Source organism: Elephantulus edwardii, unplaced genomic scaffold (assembly GCF_000299155.1).
Source record: "Elephantulus edwardii isolate Elephantulus edwardi_28Jun2011 unplaced genomic scaffold, EleEdw1.0 scaffold00030, whole genome shotgun sequence".
Lineage (NCBI taxonomy): Eukaryota > Metazoa > Chordata > Mammalia > Macroscelidea > Macroscelididae > Elephantulus > Elephantulus edwardii.
In genome coordinates, this window is record NW_006399780.1 from 5,229,396 (window position 1) to 5,250,271 (window position 20,876).

General features: G+C 36.4%; 1 protein-coding gene across 1 annotated transcript in view; it reads right to left on the reverse strand.

The window, feature by feature from the left end:
- The window catches only part of DCUN1D2 (DCN1, defective in cullin neddylation 1, domain containing 2), a 43,841-nt gene that overhangs the window by 20,957 nt on the left and 2,008 nt on the right, over positions 1 to 20,876 (reverse strand). Inside the window, exons 2-3 of the mRNA XM_006883959.1 lie at positions 16,887 to 17,055; positions 5,783 to 5,913 (exon numbers count right to left, since the gene is read on the reverse strand). Of these exons, the coding sequence (XP_006884021.1) occupies positions 5,783 to 5,913; positions 16,887 to 17,055 (300 nt within the window). The remainder of the gene's footprint in view (positions 1 to 5,782; positions 5,914 to 16,886; positions 17,056 to 20,876) is intronic.

A 20,876-nucleotide genomic window follows, 5' to 3' on the forward strand; every position in this document is an offset into this window, starting at 1 on the left:
GGGACTAGTCTGTGGAGAAGGACATCATGCTTAGAAGGGTGGAAAGACAGCACAGAAGAGGAAGAGCCTAGGTGAGATGGACTGTCACAGTAACTGGGATAATGAGGGTAGGTGTGTAGGAGTCAATGAGACTGGATCAGGTTAGGTTCAGAGCTATTGTACATAGGGTTGTTATGAGTCACAGGTAACTCATAACAACTATGAAAGAAAAGTTTATGGGGTAGTAGTACCCACTCAAACCAGAACTCATTGCCATTAAGTCAGAACTGACTCATCGCTGGGCCTTCAAAGGGTTTCCTAGACTGTAAATTGACAGAAGGAGATTGTCTTCCATGGAGCTAAGAACTACCAGACAGGTGAGACGTTTGAGTTAGCAGCCTAACTCCCTATGGACTATGCCCAGAGTTTCCAGTAGTCACTGTTGTTGTTATGTGCCGTTGAGTCGCTTGCGACGCATAGCAACCCTATGTACAACAGCCCTAAACCCTGCTAGATCTTGTGCCAAACTGACTGTCTCTGACATACCTACTTCCATTACCTCAGTCACTAAATCAATCCATCTCATTGAGGGTCTTCCTCTGTTGTATTGTCCTTCCACCCTCCCAAGCATGACGTCCCTCTTCAAAGATTGGTCCCTCCTTGAAACATGTCCAAACTATGTTAGACGAAGCTTCAGAATCCTTGCCTCCAAGGAGCAGCCTGGTCTCACCCTCTCTAGGATAAACCTGTTTTTTCTCCTAGCAATCCATGGTATGTTCAATATGCTTATCCAGCACCACAGCTCAAAGGCATCATTTCTCCTTCTATCATACCTAGTCATTGTCCAGCTTTCTGATGCTTAGCAAGTAATTGGGAAGACCATGGCCTGGATGAGAAGCACCTTAGTCTCCAGATTGACATCACTGCTCTTCAGTCTTTTAGAGACATCTCTGACAGCAGATTCCCGGTGCAATTCATCTTTTAATTTCCTGATGGCTGATTCAATTGTGGAGTCAAGCAAATTAAAGCTGTGAACAATCTCAATCTCTTCACCATCTATCATGATTCTGTCAATCAGCTCAGTGGTGAGAATCTTCTTTTCTTGATGTTGAGCTTCAATACATATTTAAGGCTGCAGTCCTTGACCTTCTGCAGCAAGCACTTCAGGTCCTCCTCAGCAAGGTTGTGTCGTCTGCATAACAGATTGCTGATGAGTCTTCCTCTAATCCTGATGCCACATTTCTCTTCATAGAGCCCGGCCTCCTGGAGAATACATACAGACTGAAAAGGTATGGATATAGGACACATCCCTGGTGTACATCCTTCCCAATTTTGAATCATTCAGTGTCTCCTTGCTCTGTTCTGATGACTGCCTCCTGGTCCAAGTATAGATTTCACATAAGCACAGTCAAGTGTTCTGGGATTCCCATTCTTCTCAGTCAGCCAGTTTGTTGTGATCGACACAGTCAATGAAACACAGATCTGCCTTGAAATATAATGTTGTGAGTGACAGGGTGCTATCCATACACATAGAAGGAAGTCCAGTGAATACCACTGTCATTCAAATATATGCACCAACAACCAGAGCCAAAAAGGAGGAAACAGAAGATTTCTATCAACTTCTGCAGTCAGAGATTGATCGAATACTCAATCAGGATGCACTAATAATAATGCGTGACTGGAATGCAAAAGTTGGGAACAAAGCAGAAGGATCAGTAGTTGGAAAACATGGACTTGGTGAAGAAATGAAGTTGGAGATAGAATGATGGAATTTTGCACAATAAACAACTTATACATTGCAAATACATTTTATAAGAAACAAATAAAGGCTATACACATGGATTTCACCTGATGGTATGCATAGGAAGCAGATCAATTACATTTGTGTAAAGAATTGCTGGAGAAGCTCAATATCAGCTGTGAAAAGCAGGCCAGGTGCTGACTGTGGAAGAGACCACCAACTACTCATATGCAAGTTCAAGCTGAAACTAAGGAATATTAAATCAAATCCATAGGAAACACAATTTGACCTTCAGTCTATCCCAGTAGACACTAGTCAATCTAATACAACAACTTTAGGAAGTAGTTGCTAATATAGGAGCTATTTCATAAGAAGAAATTTATTAAAGAGGTTAAATATATTAACCAAAATTACATCATTAAATTGCCAAGATTCAAACCTTAGTATCTGGTAGACACAGACTGTACCTTAACACCATGTAACTTTCTGAGAAAACCAATAATACTTTTCCTGTCAACCTAATAGTAGTAAAAAAGTCACAGCACACATCACTTTAAATGGCTCCAAACCTTGGGATGATGAGATGAAAAAACATTATCACTCTTCCTTTCATGAGAAATCACTCTGTATTTTATGTTCATAACTGGTATTTGAAAATTGAGATGAAAGCTACCTGTACTGAAATATAATTGAATGCTTAAGGAATTTAAATAAAAAAGGTAACTTCTTTTTCTGCAATTATATGCAGTATGAAACAAGCAAAATGAAACATGATCTAGAAAGGGTCAAATGTTAGGATATAAGTAGAATGGGGAAATAGCTTCTGACCCAGAGACAAAATTTTAAAAATGTACACCAGAGTACTACATAAACAGGCAGATGAAGAGGCTATAAAGGTATAAAGGGAGAAAGTCCATAGAAGCAGCACCAAGACAAACACAAAAGACTTCAGGATGTTTATGTCAGGCACGAAGCAGCAATTAATGATGCCAGAAAAGACTCAAGTTTAACTTTTAATTAATAAATTTTGCGATAAGTGTTTAAGCAACAATATTGAATAATATTATATAGACACTAGTTCTTCCAATCTGTCAATCTCTAGTAAACCCTGACCTACATGAAGGTATTCCAGTAGGGAGGTATTATAATATACACCAGGATGACTGGATGGATAGTTGAGTTATTGTTGGTAAGTACTGCTGAGTGTGCAACTCATAGGGGCCCTCTCCATAAGAGCTCTGAACACTGTCCTATTCTGAGCCAATCTACTGTCTCAGACACACCAACCTCCATGCCTAGTACATTAAAGGATAGGAAAAGATTCTCAGACAAATCTGGGCTTCCAGGCTCAAATCCTGCTGCCATATCCTAGACATAGGCCTGAGATAGCTCATCTTCCATTTCAGTCCCAGGTTCCATACTTATAAAGTAAAGGGAGAAAATGGCTTGTAAATTGGATGGAAATTCCTAATACAGCATCTAGGCTGTCACATTGAGCTGTGGTACTGGAGATGAGTATTGAATATACCATGGACTGCTAGGAGAACAAACAGGTTCATCCTGGAGAGGGTGAAACTGGGCTACTCCTTGGAGGCATGGATTCTGAAGCTTCGTCTGACATACTTTGGGACTTTGGGCATGTGGCAAAGAGGGACCAGTCCTTGGAAAGGGATATCACATTTGGGAGGGTGGAGAGACAACGCAAGCGAGGAAGACCCTTGATGAGATGGACTGATTCAGTAACTGGGGTAATCGGGATGGGTGTGTCAGAGACAGTGAGGATGGCACAGCATAGAGCAGGGTTTAGGACTGTTGTACATAGGGTCTCTATGAGTCGTAAGCGATTTGACAGCACATAACAATAACAACAATACATACATGTTTCATCTTTCTTTCCCAATAACAAAGGAAAACATCATTTTGTTTGACACTTAAGTGGCAGAGATAACACAGAAGGACCAGGATATTAGAGATGTGAATGTTAGAGTTATGCGTGCTCTGTTTTAATATTATCTCTCATTGTCACCTTAAGAATTATAGTTTTATTTTTTTAAAGTATACTAAGTATTTTAACTTTCACAAAAATAAAACATTCATGTATCCTAATTATTTACTTTCTAGGAAAACAATTAGAATTACAGAAAAACATAAATTTAACAAGGGCTCTGTTACCAATGCTTGAGTCTTCTTTAGATTTATCACTAATGCTTTCTTCATGTTTTTCTTTCTCATAAGCAACTGTCAAAAGTCTTCCCAGGTGACACCCTTACACCTCTGTGACTAGTAAGCTACAAAAATTCTACAGCTAGATCAGCAGTGTCTGCATTAGAATAGCTGAATCTGTTTTGGAAAACCACAAATGAAAATGAGCAAGCCAGCTCAGCTTTGCTTTTTATTTTTGTTACCGATGACTATTTCGTCTACCCAGTTCTGCCCATGAACACTCATCTTTTTAAATCTTTTCACTAGAAAGAAGAACACAACCATGTTCTTCATAAACAAATGTATCAGAATCATCCCTTCCTTTGGAGGAGGGAAGGGACCCACATCTTTTTCTTTCTGCCTTGACCCTCAAAAACACGAAACACTCTGAATTTTTGAAAATCCTAGTTGGCGTACCGTTATACAGTTTACATGCCTCTATTTTGCTCACCCGCTTTTCTTGATTAGGAAAAAAACCACATCCACATTTTCCCAACTGCTCTCCCACAGGAATCGACCATACTTCCACCTTCTGAAGTTTTAGGATCCATTCAAGTAATTTCCTTACTGTGATCCTCCTGGTAGAGGGTTTTTAAGTTCCTGAGGTGTCAAATGCATGATCTGTAAGGTGGCATGCAGGGCAAAAAGAGCTGTTTCACATGATGGACCAGCCTAAAGGAAAAGGGAACTCTGACAACAGACGCATCACAGTCAATTCACCAACATTAAAAAAACAAAAAAATAATCTAGGACACCAGGAAATACAAAGAGAAGAAGAAAATAATCCCTGTCATAGCAAGTAGGAAACAGAGTTTAAAGAAAGAAAACTGCCTGTCACTAATGTAAGAGATTAAAAAGAGTTTATGCTAACAAATCTGTATTTGAATTTGATCCATTCATAAAAAGAATGAAAGGAAAATACTTTTAGACAGATAAGAAGGGGAAGAACGAATATATCTTGTGCCTAACATCAATATACATGCATGATGAAATCAATATTAAAATTACTGTTAGTATTTTTCATAATTTTGTTTTACTCTCGACTTCATAAATCTCTTTATGATTTCCTGCTTAATTTTTGGTCTTAAAAATACTCTTTTTATTTACAAGAAAGCTTCTTTAAAACACAATTTCAAATATATAAATTTAATTCCTATTTAAATGACCATTTAATCCTCCCCCCTCCCTTACACTTCATTAGAGGTTACTGAGGTAAGCCAAACATAGGTCAAATATATTCTGGTTTATAAAAATATAAACCAGAATAAGCTATATAGTACTTAGGTACAAAATAAACACACAAGACCAAAATATGGTAATTAAACACTCAAACTAAACATTTAAACTAAAGCTTTTCTAAATCTACAATATTTAGGGAAACAAATGTTATAATAAATTCACAGAACTTAAGAACTGACTTCAAAGAAACTTTAAATCTCCAGATCAGATCAAGACTAGTGTTTTCTGGAAAGATTAATGTTATCTGGCTAACCTTAACAGTAATATTTGGGACATTTCAAATCTGGCTAAGTATAAATACCATATATAAAGGAAAATAAGATTATTAATATAAACTGCTACTTCTCTAACCTAAGGAGATATCAATGAGAGGACACAGAGAAATTGTAAAACTAATTTAAATTTTTAAATCTGTTATTAAAGTGAAGAAGTTGAGAGGCAATCAGTTGAGGTTTTCAAGTGCATAGGTACTAGAATAAATTAGTCGATGTGGAGAGAAGAGCAACCATCAGTGGAGAGAAAAAGAAACCAAAATAAAGATAACACACAGTTGGCAGTACTGAGTTTATGTTGATCATGTTTCATCAAACGGTGCCCATTATACATGTGGATTTTACTCACCTAAACCTTTCTGCCCAGGATTCTTAGCAAAGGTAAAGGTAAACTGATAAAAATCTTTAAACTTCACTGTGTCCTTAAGCTCTTGCTCCAATCTTGGCAAAAGAGCTTTTAGTTTTTCTGTGTTGTCACATCTGTTATAAGAAAGAATTACTTGTTACTTGTGACAGGCAAGCAGGTATCTCTTCCCAAATCTATTTTCCCTTTAGTAAGATTTAAAGCTGGGCACATGACACTACAGCTGAAGGCTGCATTCCTCACTCTCTCTAGCAACTTGATGTGATGTAAGGCCAAATTCTCAGGAATGGAATGAGTGGAAATGACTGTAGTTCTCTCATGGTTAAAAGGAATTCAAAGCCCTCTACAACTGACTGGGGTGATAGCTACATAATGCCATGAATTTTACGTTGTCAATAGTATAATTTATTAATTTCATCTCAATAAAGCTGTTAAACAAACATGAAATAAACTACCCTCCTCTCTTGCAAGTTCAAGAAACGATATGGTAACTCTGCAACTGTAATCTTGAAGAAGAGTAGAATGTCTTGAGACTCAAAGAATAAGAAGACAGATCCAATTTAGGGAATAGTTTCACAAAACAGAGCTACCCTACTAATTGGTCTACTGCCTCTCTCTACATCAATATTAAAAAATTCCAAAAACTTCTGATTAATTTAATTAATCAATAACCAAGAATGTTGTAAAACACTACTAGAAATAGTTTTGTAGAGTTTGTCACCTACATAAGTAAAGCTGACAAACTCATTGGATTCATTATTTTAGTAGAAAGAGCCAAATGCTGTATTTTTCCTCTTCTTTTGGTTGCTCTATGTTTTAAGCATATGTTGATATTAATGTTTTTAAGCTCCCTTCAGTATCCACTTAAGTTGTTAATATTTAAACACAAGAATATTAGAAAGAGTAGAATTAGCTTAGTGAATGAGCTACATTATATTATGTGCCTTCAAGTCATTAATGACATTTTTATCTTACCATAAAAATAGAATATGCCATGTGAAAGTTGGAAACAAATGATCAGTACTTGGAGACATGACAGAATTTTGCAAGACTAATAACTTATTCATAGAAACTATTTTTTTCAACATAAATGGCATTTGTACTGTGGATTTCATTCACTAAAATAAAATCTACTACCTTGGTGGAAAGAGGTACTAGGGAAGCTCAGAAGCTCAGTAAAGTCAGTCAGAGCAAGGTCAGGGACCGATTGCCATACTCATTTGAAAGTTCAAGTTGAAAGGTAAGAAAATGAAAACAAGAGCATGAAAACCAAAGTATAACCCTGAATATATTACACCTGAATTTAGAGATCATTTTTTAAAAGGCAAGAATATTAAAACAACATCAACCAAAGTACAACTAACCCTGATTATATCACACCTGAATTTAGAGACCATTTCAAAATAGGTAAGACACATTGACCACCAATATGACAGTGAAAGATAATATAAATTGTGAGATGCCATAAAGGACAATAAATATGAATAAAGAAAACGGTCATTAAAATCACAGGGAAAAAAGAAAGGATTAAATGGTATTAGAGATTCTGATACTTGTTCTTGAAAACAGAGTGTGTAAAGCAAATAGAAGAAATGAAGGTGTAGGAGAACGTAATAGAGTATTTCAAAGGGCCTCCTCAGAAGACAATGTATTAAAATGAAATGTCCAAAGATCAATACCTATAAAACCAAAAGGGAAGAAAACAAGTGGCTGAAAAAAAAGGAAGAAAAATTTAAGCCTCAAGGACAAATATTAAGGGTAAAATATGAATGATGCAGAAAAGTTTCAAAAGAAGATGAATTACAGAGTTATTATTCTGAAAAGAACTGGTCAATGCTCAACCATATCTGGAGGATAAATGACAAAGAGTTAATGATATTTAAAGAAGCTCAAAGTCCAATGAAGACACTGTAAAAAATATGGCTCCAGAAACCAAATGAATTACGAACTGAGACGTTTTAACAAAAGCTCAGAACAGAGGAAGTGCTCAAGTACCTAGACAGAGAAATTTGGAAGGAAAAAAAAACACACACCTGTATTGATGTCCCTGTTTAAAAAAAAAAAAATCCAACATGGAATGTGGAATTTAATGAACACTATCATTAATGTCACATGCAAGTAAAGTTTTGAAGATTATGCAAAATCAGTTGCAAAAGTAGGTCAGGAGGGAACTGTCAGAAATTGAAACCAGATTCAGAACACAATATGGAACCAAGGTACCACTGCTGATGTCAGATGGGTCTTGGCTGAAAGTAGAGACTCTCGGAAAGATGCTTACACGTGTTTTTTGACTATGCAAAGGCACATTACGGATAACTTTGAGAAGAATAGGGACTCCAGAACAGTTTAATTACACTCATGTTGAACCTGTGCATCGACCAAAAAGAAGTTACACAAAGAGTAAAGGGGTACTGCGTGGTTTAAAATGCTGAAAAGTGGCTATCAGAGTCATATCCTTTCTCCATATTGATCCAATCTATATGTTGGGCAAATAATCTAAGCAGATATACTTGAAGAATGGGGCATCAAGATTAGAGGAAGGCTCATTAGCCACACACATGCAGATGCTATAACCTTGCCTGCTGAAAGCAAAGACTTGAAGCATTTATTGATAAAAATTAATGGCTACAGAATTTAGTATGGATTATACCGCAACAAAAGAAAATGGAAATCCTCACAAATGAACTACTAAGAAATATCATGACAAATGGAGAACACAATGAAACTGTCAATGATTTAATTTTCATGCACCCACAATCAACTCTCACAGAAGCAGTAGTCAAGACATTAAACGAAATGTAGCAGGCAAATATGGTGTAAAAGACTTCTTCAGTGTGTTCAAAAGCAAAGATGTTATTTAAGACTAAGATGTGTCTGACTCAAGATATGGTATTTTCAATTGACTAAGGTACATGTTCTGGCGTCCTAGTGGCAAGAAGATGCACTATAACCCCAAAGGCATGCAGTTCAAGGCCACCAGCTACTCTGTGGGAGAAGGATGAGTAATCTCCTCCCATGTGATTAACTGCCTCTGAAACCTGCCAGAGAGAGGGTCAGCTATGAGTCTTTTCCAACTCTATGGTACAACAACAACAATGTGCATGTATCAGTTATGCTTTTGTTATCCTTATTCACTGAAGAATGGAAGAAAAATTGATGCCTCTGAGTTGTGGTGTTGGAGAAGAGCACTGAATAGCCCATGGACCAACAAAAGAACAAACAAGTATGTCTTGGAGAAGGTGAAGCCAGAGTGCTTCTTGGAGGCAAAGGTGATAAAACTTTGTTTCACATACTCTGGGCACGTTTCTAGGAGAGACTATTCATTGGAGAGGGACATCATGCTTGGGAAAGTGGTGCGACAGCAAAAGAGAAGACCTTCAACCAGGTGGACAAAGTGACTGCAACAAGGGCTCACGTCTGTCAGAGATTGTGAAGATAGCATAAAATAGGAGAGGGTTCAGATCTGCTGTTCACAAGGTCACTCTGAGTCACTCTCAACTCAACATCACCTACAAAAGCAACAATGTGCATGCTACTAATATGGACGCGAATACAAAGGGAAGAAATGTTAAAGTAAAAGAGATGAACAGAAGATTTCAAAAAGCAGCTTGAGAAGACAAATTAAAGTATTATAACAAAATATGCAAAGAGCTGGAGTTAGAAAATAAAAAGGGAAGAACTTGCTTGGCATTTAATAAGGTGAAAGAACTGAAGAACAAATTCAAGCCTCAAGTTCTAATACTGAAGGACTGTATAGATTGTATATGATATAAAACCCTGGGTGATCAAGAAAGCATCCAAAAAGATGAAAGGAATACAGTCATCGTACCAAAAAAGAACTGGCTGACATAGAACCATTTCAGGAAGTAGTGTAAGGTCAAGAACCAAAGGTAATGAGGGAAGATGTTCAAGCTGCACTGAAGGCATTGATAAGAAGTAAGGCTCCAGAAATTGATGGAATATCAACTGATACATTCCAACAGATGCAACCTTGGACCTACTTACCAGGCTATGCCAAGAAATCTGGAAGGCAGCTACTTGTCCAACTAACTGGAAGAGACTCATATTCCCATTTTCAAAGAAACATCCAACAAAATTTGGAAATCATCATATATTATCATTAATATCAAATGTAAGCAAGATCTTGCTGAAGATTATTAAAGAAAATGACTAAAACAGTACATTGACATAACACTTTCAGAAATTCAAGCTGAACTTAGAAGAGGCCACAATATCAGGGATATCACTGCTGATGTCAGATAGATCTTGGCTGAAAGAAGAGAATAGTAGGATATACATTTGTTTTATCGACTATGCAAAGGCATTTGACGATGAGGATCACAACTATTCATGGCTAACAATAAGAAGTACTGGAATCTCAGAACCCTGTTGTCCAAACAAAGCAAGGGAACATCGCATAGTTTAAAATCAAGAAAGGCAGGTGTCAGGGTTGCATCCATTCTCCATATCTATCAATCTGTGATCTGAACAAAACATGTGAGAAACCGGACTTTATGAAAAATGTAGCATTAGGATTGGAGGAAGACTCAACAATCTGCATTAAGCAGATGACACAACCTTGCTTGTTGAAAATGAGAAAGACTTGAAGCACTTACAGAACATCAAAGACTACAGCCTTCAATATGGATTACATGTCAACATGAAATTAACAAAAATTCTTATCATCAGACCAACAGGCAACATGATAGTTGGAGAAAAGATAGAAGTTGTCAACAATTTCATCTTACTTGGATCCACAATTAATACCTTAATACCAGCAGTCAAGAAATCAAAGGACTGCAACAATGAATGAATTTTTTAAAGAGAAAAGCGAACTGGAGGAGATGGGTGGAGTAAGGAGTAAAATGTGCAACAATGAATTAATCGAAGTCCAAGTTTTCTGTAAACCTGCATTAAAATGAAAATTAAAAAATATTTAAAAATGCAATAAAGATGCTGAAGAATTAAACCCACAATAAACGAACTCAATCTCATAGATATTGATAGGCTAATGCATCCCCCCCCCCTCCAAATACAGTATACTTTCTTCTCCAATGTGCATGGAATGTTCTGGAGAATAGTTCACATTTTAGGTCACAAGGCAAGCATCAATAAATTAAAAAAACATAGAAATAATACAAAGCATCTTCTCAGACCACAATGCTACAAAAATTAGAAATTAATAACAAAAGGACAAAGGAGGGAAAAAAACACCATACATATGGAAGGTGAACAACTCCTTGCTTGAACATGACTGGGTACTAGAAGAAATAAAAAATGAAATTAAAAAGTTTCTTGAAACAAATAACAATGAAAATGCAACTTTCCAAAACCACTGGGAAATAGCCAAAGCAGTAATCAGAGGTCAATTTATAGCAATAAGCAAACACATCAAACGGCAGGGAAAAAATGACCACTGACTAACCCAACATCTAACCCAACATCTGCAACAAATTGAAAAGAACAGCAAAAAAACCCAACACTTTAAAAAAATCAGAAATTTAAATTAATCAGAAATTAATGAAATAGAAAACAAAAACAATTGAAACCATCAACAAAACCAGGAGTTGGTTCTTCAAAAAGGTCAATAAAATTGACAAACCACTAGCAAAACTAACAAAGGAAAAAAAACACCAATAATTTGACTAAGAGATGAAACAGGCAATATAACAACAGAACCAACTAAAATTAAAAAGCTAACAAAGTAACATTATGAAAAACTATACTCAAACAAATATGAAAACCTGGAGGAAATGGAAAAATATTTACAAATACACAACCTACTTAAACTGACACAAACTGAAACTGAACACCTGAACAGACCCATTACAAAAGAAGAAACTGAAAAGGGTATAAAACAACTTCCAGCAAAAAAAGAGCCCTGGACCAGACGGTTTTACAAGTGAATTTTGTCAAACATTCAGAGAAGAATTGTCACTAATTCTATATAAACTATTCAGAAAATAGAAAAAGATGGAATTCTCCAACACCCATTCTATGAAGCAAACATATTCTTGATACTAAAGTCAGGTAAAGACACCACCAATATAGATAACTATAGGCAAATATCTCTCATGAATACAGATGCAAAAATCTAGAAGAAAATCCTGGTTAATATAATCCAATGATACATAAGAAAAAAAAATTCACCATGACCAAGTGGGATTAATAACAGGTATGAAAAGATGGTTCAACAGAAGAAAACTAATCAGTGCAATTCATCACATTAAGAAAGCAAAGAACAAGAACTACATGATCCTATCAATTGATACAGAAAAGGCCTTTGACAAAATCCAACACCCTTTCCTGATTAAAATACTCAAAAAAGGAATAGAGGAAAATTTCCTCAACATAGTAAAAAGTATACATCCAAACCCAAGAGTCAACATTATTTTAAATAGAGAGAGATTAAAGGCATTCCTTTTGAGAACAGGAACTAGGAAAGGAGGCCAACTATCACCTCTCTTATTCAATATTGTATTGAAGTCTTAGCAATAGCAGTAAGACAACAAAAGGAAATAAAAGGTATCCAAAAGAAGAGGCAAAATATGCAGATGATATGATAGTATACTTAGAAAACCTTAAAGACTCAGCAAGAAAACTTCTGGAAATAGTTGACCAATTCAGCAAAGTGGCAGGATACAAGATCAACATATAAAAATCAACTGAATTTCTCTACAGTGACAAAGAGAATACAGAACTGGAGCGAAAAAAACCAATACCCATCACAACAGCTAATCACCAGATTAAATACTTGGGAGTAAAACTAACTAGAAACACAAAGGATCTATTCAAAGAAAATTATAAAACATTGCAACAAGAAACAAAGAGAAACCTGGAGAAATAGAAGAATATACCTTGCTCCTGGATAGGAATCCTCAACATTGTGGAAAAATGACAATTCTACCAAAGGCAATCTACATGTTCAACACAATCCCAATACAAATACCAATTCCATTCTTCAATGAAATGTAAAAGGCAATCTCCAATTTCATTTGGAATGGAAAGAGGCCCAGAACAAGCAAAGTACTCCTTAAAAAGAGAAACAAGGAGGTATACCCCTCCCTGATTTCAAATCCTACTACACTGCTATGGTGGTCAAGACAGCATGGTACTATGCACACTCATGTTTATCGTGGTTTTGTTCACAATAGCAAGGAGTCGGAAACAACCTAAGTGCCCATCAACAAACGAATGGATAGAGAAACTGTGGTATATTCACACAAGGGAATACTACGCTGCATTGAAAAACAAGGAACTCGTGCAATATTATTTAAAATGGGTGACCCTGGAGGACATTATGCTTAGTGAAATATCTCAGTCACAAAAGGACAAATACTGCAGAGTCCCACTGTTGTAAAACAGGACTGACATCGGGGTTGGGGGGAGACTGAGAAAGATGGGATAAATAATGTATACTGCATTGAAACAGATGAGGGAGAAAACTGTTTAAAAGGGCTATGTGATTAGATATTACTGTCATGACAGGAGTCCAGAACAAAGGCTGCATAGTGGAGTGGACCTGGGGGGAAGGACTGTAAAACAATTAAAGAATTTTTCTTTTACTTTTCAAAGGGGGGGGGGGGGAGAGCAGGGAGAAAAGTGCAACAATGAATGAAGGGAAATCCAAAGTGCAAATTTTCATTAAAATTATTAATAATAATAAAAAAGACAGCATAGTACAATGCCAGACACATAGATCAATGGAATAGAATTGAGAACCCAGAAATCTACCCATCTACCTATGGTTAACTAATTTTTGACAAGGGGGATGAAATCACTTAAGTGGGATAATAACACACTTTTTAACAAACAGTGTTGGCAAAATTGGAAAGCTACCTGTAGAAAACTAAAGCAAGACCCACACCTCACACCATACACAAAAACCAACTCAAAGTGGATCAAGAACCTAGGACTAAAATGAAGGACTATAAACTTTATTAGAGAAAAGCCTGGAAGAATTCCAGAAGCCCTAATCCACAACATAAACAGTCTTTCTGAAAAAAGCATCCTGAAAAACCTACAACCAGGAGAGGATAAAATAGATGAATGGAACCTTCTAAGAATCAAATCCCTACGCACATGCAAAAACTTCTTCAACAGAGCAAAAAGGAAAGCCACAGCCTGGGGGGAAAAATTTGGTAATGACATATCTGATAGGGACCTATATCTAGAATTTATAGAATACTTGAATGCCACAACAAGATAAACAACCTAATTGCAAAATGGGCACAGGATATGAACAGACACTTCACTAAAGAAGACATTCAGATGGCGAACAAACACATGAAGAAATGTTCAAAATCCCTGTCTCTAAGAGAGATGCAAATCAAAACAGCTATGAGATATCTTCTCACCCCAGTAACAATAGCAAAATTCAATTAGAGCAGCAAACAAACAAATGTTGGTGAGGTTGTGGAGAAACTGGAAGCCTTATTCACTGTTGGTGGGAATGTCAAATGGTGGAACCATATGAAAGGCAGTATGGCTTTTTCTCAAAAAGTTGGAAATAGAAATATCATTTGTCTCAGCAATTCCACTACTCACAGTATACCCTAAAGAAAACAGAACTGCCACCCAAGCACATATATGTACACCCTTGTTTATTGCTGTATTGTTCACAATAGTAAAGGGATGGAAACAATCCAAGTGCCCATCAACAAATGAATAGACAGAGAAGCTGTGGTATATTCACACAATGGAATACTATGCAGCACTTAAAAACAAGGAACTCATGAAATATTATACAAAATGGGTGACCCTGTAGGACATTATGCTGAGTGAAATATTGCAGTCACAAAAGGACAAATACTGCCTAATGCTACTATTGTAAAACTGGACTGGCATCAGGGTTGGGGGGAATCTAAGAAAAGGGAATAAATAATATACACTGCATCGAAACAGATGAGGGAAAGAATTGCTTAAAAGTTATATATGATTAGGTATCATTTGTATTATAAACAGTCCAGAATAAGAGATGCATAGTAAAGTGAACTGGGGTGGGGAATTGTACTACAATAGAAGAACTTTGTTTTTCAAAGAGAAGAGCAAACTGGGTGGGGGGGGGGTCGGTGAAAAAATGTGCAACAATGAATGAATAGAAATCCAAATTCTCTATAAATTTTTACTAAAATCTCAAATAAAATATTATTTAAAAAATAAATCAAAGGATGTGTTGCCTTGTGGGGAACTCCGCCAAGATGATTAAGAACAATGACATCAGTTTAAAAACTCAGAGTGAAGGGGAGCTCTGGTGGCCTAGTGGCAAGGAGCTGCAACTACAATCCCAGAGGCGCACGGTTTGAACCCACCAGATGCTCTGCTGCGGAAGGAGGGACAATCTCCTCCTGTACTAGTCAGATCTGATTTGATGGTACACTCACACAAAAATAATAAAATAAAAAAAAGAAATAAATTGTTTAAAAAAAAACACCTCAGAGTAAGTCTGATCTAAGTTGTGGTCTTCAATTACTCATTATGCGTCTGAGAGCTAGACGATGAATAAGTATGGCAGAAAAAGAACTGATGCCTTTGAGTTATGGTGCTAGAGAAGGGGACTGAATATTCCATCAAGTGCCATAAGAATAAAAAGGTCTGTCTTGGAGAAAGGGAAACCCTAGTGGTCCTTGGAAGCAAGGATGGTCAAACTTCGTCTCATGTATTTTGAGCACTTTGATAGGAGATGTCAGTCCTTGGAGATGGACATCATGCTTGGAAAGGTGAAAGGTCAGTATAAGAGAGGAAGACCCTTGACAAAATGGACTGACATGGTGACTTCAACAATGGGCTCAAGTATGTCAGAGATGGTGAGGATGGCACAGAATAGGGCAGGGATCAGATCTGTTGCTGATAGGGTCGCTATGAATTTTGGTGACTTGGCAGCACATAACAACCAGCAGCACACATGCAAGAACAATGGTGGTGCAGAGGGTTATGTGCTAGGCGGTTAACCAAAAGCCATTGGTTTAAATCTACCAGCTGTTCAGCAGAAGAAAGGTGGACAATCTCCTCCAATTAAAATCTATAGCTTTATAAATCCAATGGAAAGTCATCATAAATGGAACCTACTGGGCGGCAGTGAGTTTAATACACATGCAAATGCTGGGAAATGAATAAAGATGCCTGAAGGAAATCTGATACTTTTAAATCTGATGCTTCTGGTGAAGAATACTGAGTATGCAATGGCGTTCTGGGATAATAAACACCATTATCTAAGAAAATGTACAGCCAGAGTGCTCCTTAGAAATTAGAATAATCAAACTTCGCATCATATACTTTGGCTCTGCTAAAAAGAGGGATCAGTACCTGGACAAAGATGTCATAGTTGGTAAAGAACAGAAAAGAGGAAGAGAGAAAAGAAGATCCCTCAGTGAGACGAACTAACACTGGGCCTTCAACAATGTGGACAGTTATCCACATCAGCAAAAACTAGAAAGATCTTGCAGGAGCAAGCAGTGTTTCTTCTGCTGTGCACGGGAACATACTCACTGGAACCTAACAATAGATAAAACAGTGTTTTCTGTTGTTGTGTACCGTAGAGTCAGAACCAACCCATAGTTGACCCTCTGGCAGGTTTTTAGAGGCAGTCAATAGTACAAGCAAATACTGCCCCCCATCATTCTCCTGCCAAACAGCTAGTGGACTTGAAGGGCGTGCCTTTGGGATAACAATGCAGCTTTTTTGCCACTAGGCCACCACCAGAGCTCCCTACAAAAGAGTGTTAACAGAATAAAACAAAATGACATCCTATTACTGCTTAATATAACATCATCACTAAACTAAATGTTTTATTCACAGTGCTATGAAATAAATGGAATGACTGAAAAGTAATTAAAAACACTCCTGATGTAAACTTTTCCATATAAAATTGAGAAGGGTAAAATAAAAAAAGAATTATTTAGAAAAAAATTTTGAAAAATATTGTAAAAAACTTAAATTGGAATTTAAAAGGAAAAGTCAAACTTTAAGTAGTATCTATACATGAGAAATTTATAACAAATGTAAAGAAAATACTTAGTATTTATAGGTTATTGAAAGTAGTGTCCTTTCTTAGAAATTTAATAGAACATTTAACCTGAGAACAACTTACCCAAGCTCTGTCATGCCATCTACAAATTCTCTTTTGCTAAATTCACACTGAGTGGCTGCCCTGAACTTCCATGCTATGACCAAAACACTGATGCTTGCAGGGTCTAGGCTTAAATCATCACAAAACTGTTGAATTCCATCAATTCCAATTTTATTTTCATCTTGAGGGTCTACAGTTAAAAAAGAGAGAAAAACATTATAACATTTTGAAAGTTATTACTAAAATGGATTCGAATCTACCACAGTTACAGCAAGAGTTTTTCAAATACAATAAACTGAAATTTTCTACTGTATATGAAAGAAACAATGAGCAACAAATAATATATTAAAAAAGACAGTTATCATTTAAAAAAATCTAGGTTTACTGAGTTTTTATTGTGAAAGAAATTACTGACATTCCTTTGAGGAAATCACTACTGAGAAAATTTATTTTCTCTAAAGCAAAACAAAAATGAAAGCTTATAGAATTTTACTCTGCCAGAAAACAAGCTACTAAGAAGAATACTTTTGGTGGATATCATAATTAAAATTTTTATATAACTAACCTTAAGTAAGAATTATTGATTTTTTTCTTTTAAAACTATTTGCCCGTTCTCAAGCCACTGTATAATAATTTTTAACAATTTTTGGTTTACATATCCATTTACAGTTCAGAAGTAAAAGAACTGAATGTTTCCCTAATAGAAATCCAAATTAAAAGTATTAAAAGCATTTCAGCAAGAAAGACCTCATTAACTTAAGGTTGAGTAATTTTAGTTAGACTACACACATGCACACACACACTCTGTTTCCCTCCCTCGCTCTTTCTCTCCCTTGCTCTCTCCCTCTCTCTCTCATGGCCTAGTGCCCTCGCTCTTTCTCTCCCTTGCTCTCTCCCTCATGGCCTAGTGGTAAAAAACTACACTACAATCCCAAAGGCATGAGGTTTGAATCCACTGGCTGCTCCTCGGGAGAAGGATGGACAACTTCCTTCCATGTGATTTATTGTCTCTGAAAACCTATTGGAGGGTCAGTTATTGGTCGGTTGCCACTTGATGGTACACAACTAGATATATACACACTGCTCTGGTGGCCAAAGGCATGCAGTTCTAATCCATTAGCTGCTCTGCAGGAGAAAGATGGGCAATCTCCTTCTGTGCAATTAACTGCTTCTGAAAACAGTTAGTTAAAGGTCAGTTCTGGCTCAAAGGCACATAACAACAACATATACTACACAATACGAATATTATAATAGATGTATGACTGGTTTATAAGACACAAATAGATAATCTAAAGCTATGTGTTTCAAATAAATTGTGATGAACTTTTCTTTCCTTTTCCTAAAATTTAATCTGGTCATTGAAGTACTAAATGATGTTGTCTTCCAGTTGATTCCAACTTGTGGCTGTTTCATGTGAGCAGAGTAAAACTGATTCACAGCGTTTTCAAGGTTGTGACATTATGAAAGCAGATTGTCAGGCATGTTTTGTGAGGCAGTACTGAGTGAGTTTAAAACAGTCATGCTTTGCCTGGCAACTGAGCATTTGAACCACTTGCTAATACAAACACTACCCCTCCTTTTTGGGGGAAAATCACCCCCAAAAAGCAGTCCATTTCTAGATTTTGGCGTGTGTGTGTGTGTGTGTGTACAAACATATCAGGTGGCTTAGTGATAAGGAGTTGAACTTCCAAACTAAAGGCAGACAACTGTAATCTACTAGAATCTACCAGCTGCTCCATGGAAGAAAGTGACTCCGAAATCCCACTGAAGGGTCAGCTATGAGTTGGTTGTGACCTGATGGTACACAACAAGAAGTAGCTACATGGGGGAATGATAGGTGATCTCCTCCTGCACAATTTACAATCTCTGCAAATCCACTGGAGGGTCAGCTATAAATCAGTTCTGACTTGACTGTACATAACAGCAACTGCAATACATAAACACAGCTATTAAATACACACACAAACACACACACATACACTACTACCAAGAAGCCCTGGTGATATAATGTGTTACATGTCAGGGTGCAAATGGAAAGACTTGAATCCACCAGCCGTTCAGAGGAGAGATGGGTAGTAATCTCCTACAAATATAGCCTCAGAAATTTAATGGAGGATAGCCATGAATCAAAATCCACTCCATGGCAGTGGCATATATGACTATATATAGGTTGCTAAGTACTATACATTGCTATGTTGTTAATGTATATATTTTTACCTAAGAGAAGCTGATGACATAAATGAATAGAAAAACAAACATCCATTCATCTCTATTCTCCTACATCAGGGAGAAAAACAGTCAACTGTGGATTTATGGGGCAAATTCTACTAAAAATGTCATTGATCTTCACATTTAATTCTATGCTCCTAACATTATATATATTCAGAATAATAAAGGAAAAAAGGTTTTCTCCATCATTTTATCCCTTACTAAACATGAAACTATAAATTTCATCTAAATATTGGTAATTATTTTAAAAGTAATTTTTACAGTCTTCACTTACATTCAATAATACATAGTTATATTATCTATAATCTTTTAACTTGGGGAGCTCTCGTGACCTAGTGGCAAGAAACTGCACTGCAATCCTGAAGGCATGCAGTTCGAGGCCACCAGCTGCTCTGTGGGAGAAAGATGGACAATCTCCTTATTAAATATATTTATATTATCAATAATCTTTTAACTTAATATTTACTTTTAGTGTTAAATATTCTTATATCCTGTATCTACTTAAAATTAGAATTAGTTATTTATTAATAGGAAAATCTCAATTCTATTAATTTCAATTTATAAAATTTCTAATTTCCAAAATAAAAGTTTCTTTACTAATAGCTTTTTCCTCAAAATTATAAACTGTTTACATCCTAAAACAGCATTTTTTGCTTTGTTTTAAATAAAACTTTTATTTTAATTATGATTTTAAAACCACCATGTTTTGGGGGAGAGGGTGACCTGGGAGAAAAATGCAACAATGAATGAATAGAAATCCAAACTCTGTAAATGTTCATTAAATAAAACAAAATTTAAAAAAAAAACCCATGTTTTCAGAAGGCTGATGATTTAACTTCACAATGATTTTCATATTATTCTTTTTGTTGCTGTTGAAAAAAAATATATATGTATGTATGTATGTATCAGGTGAAGAGATTGAGGTTGTTAACAGCTTTAGTTTGCTTGGCTCCACAATCAACACTCTTGGTACCAACAACAAAGAAATTAAAAGATGAACTGCAATGGGAAAGTCAGCTGTCAGAGACCTCTCCAAAGTACTGAAGAGCAACAATGCCAGTCTGGAGACTAAGGTATGACTGATTCAGGCCATGGTCTTTGCAATTACTGGCTATGCATCAGAAAGCTGAACAATGGTTAGTGATGATATGCAAATTGATGTCTTTGAGCTGTGGTGCTGGAGAAAAGTATTGAACATACCATGTGCTGCTAGGAGAACAAATACGTACATCCTATAGAGGGTGAAGCCAAGCTGCTTCTCGGAGGCAAGGATTCTGAAGCTTCATCTGACATAGTTTGGGCATGTTGGAAGGTGGCACTGAGCCTTGGAGGGGGATATCCTGCTTGGAAGGATCAAGGGACAGAGCAGGAGAGGAAGACCCTTGATGAGATGGATTGATTCAGTGACTGGGGTAATTGGGGGTAGGTGTGTCAGAGACAACAAGTTTGGCACAGGATAGAGCAAAGTTTAGGGCTGTTGTACACAGGGTCACTATGAGTTGCAGGTGACTTGATGGCCCATAACAACAACAACAACATCATCTATCAGATCACAGACCAATTCAACAATTCTTTCATGTATAATTTGGTGAGAACTATATTTCTTGAGTTGTTCATTAGTCTCACCTTCCTTTTCTGAACTGTTCCTTTCCTATCAGCATACACTCATTGTCTAAGTTTTTCTTTTTATTTTTATTTTATACCAGTTTGCTTACAAATTTTGTATAAATTATGTTTCATACAATCATTCCTATTCAATATATTTTATAAAAATTTTATCTA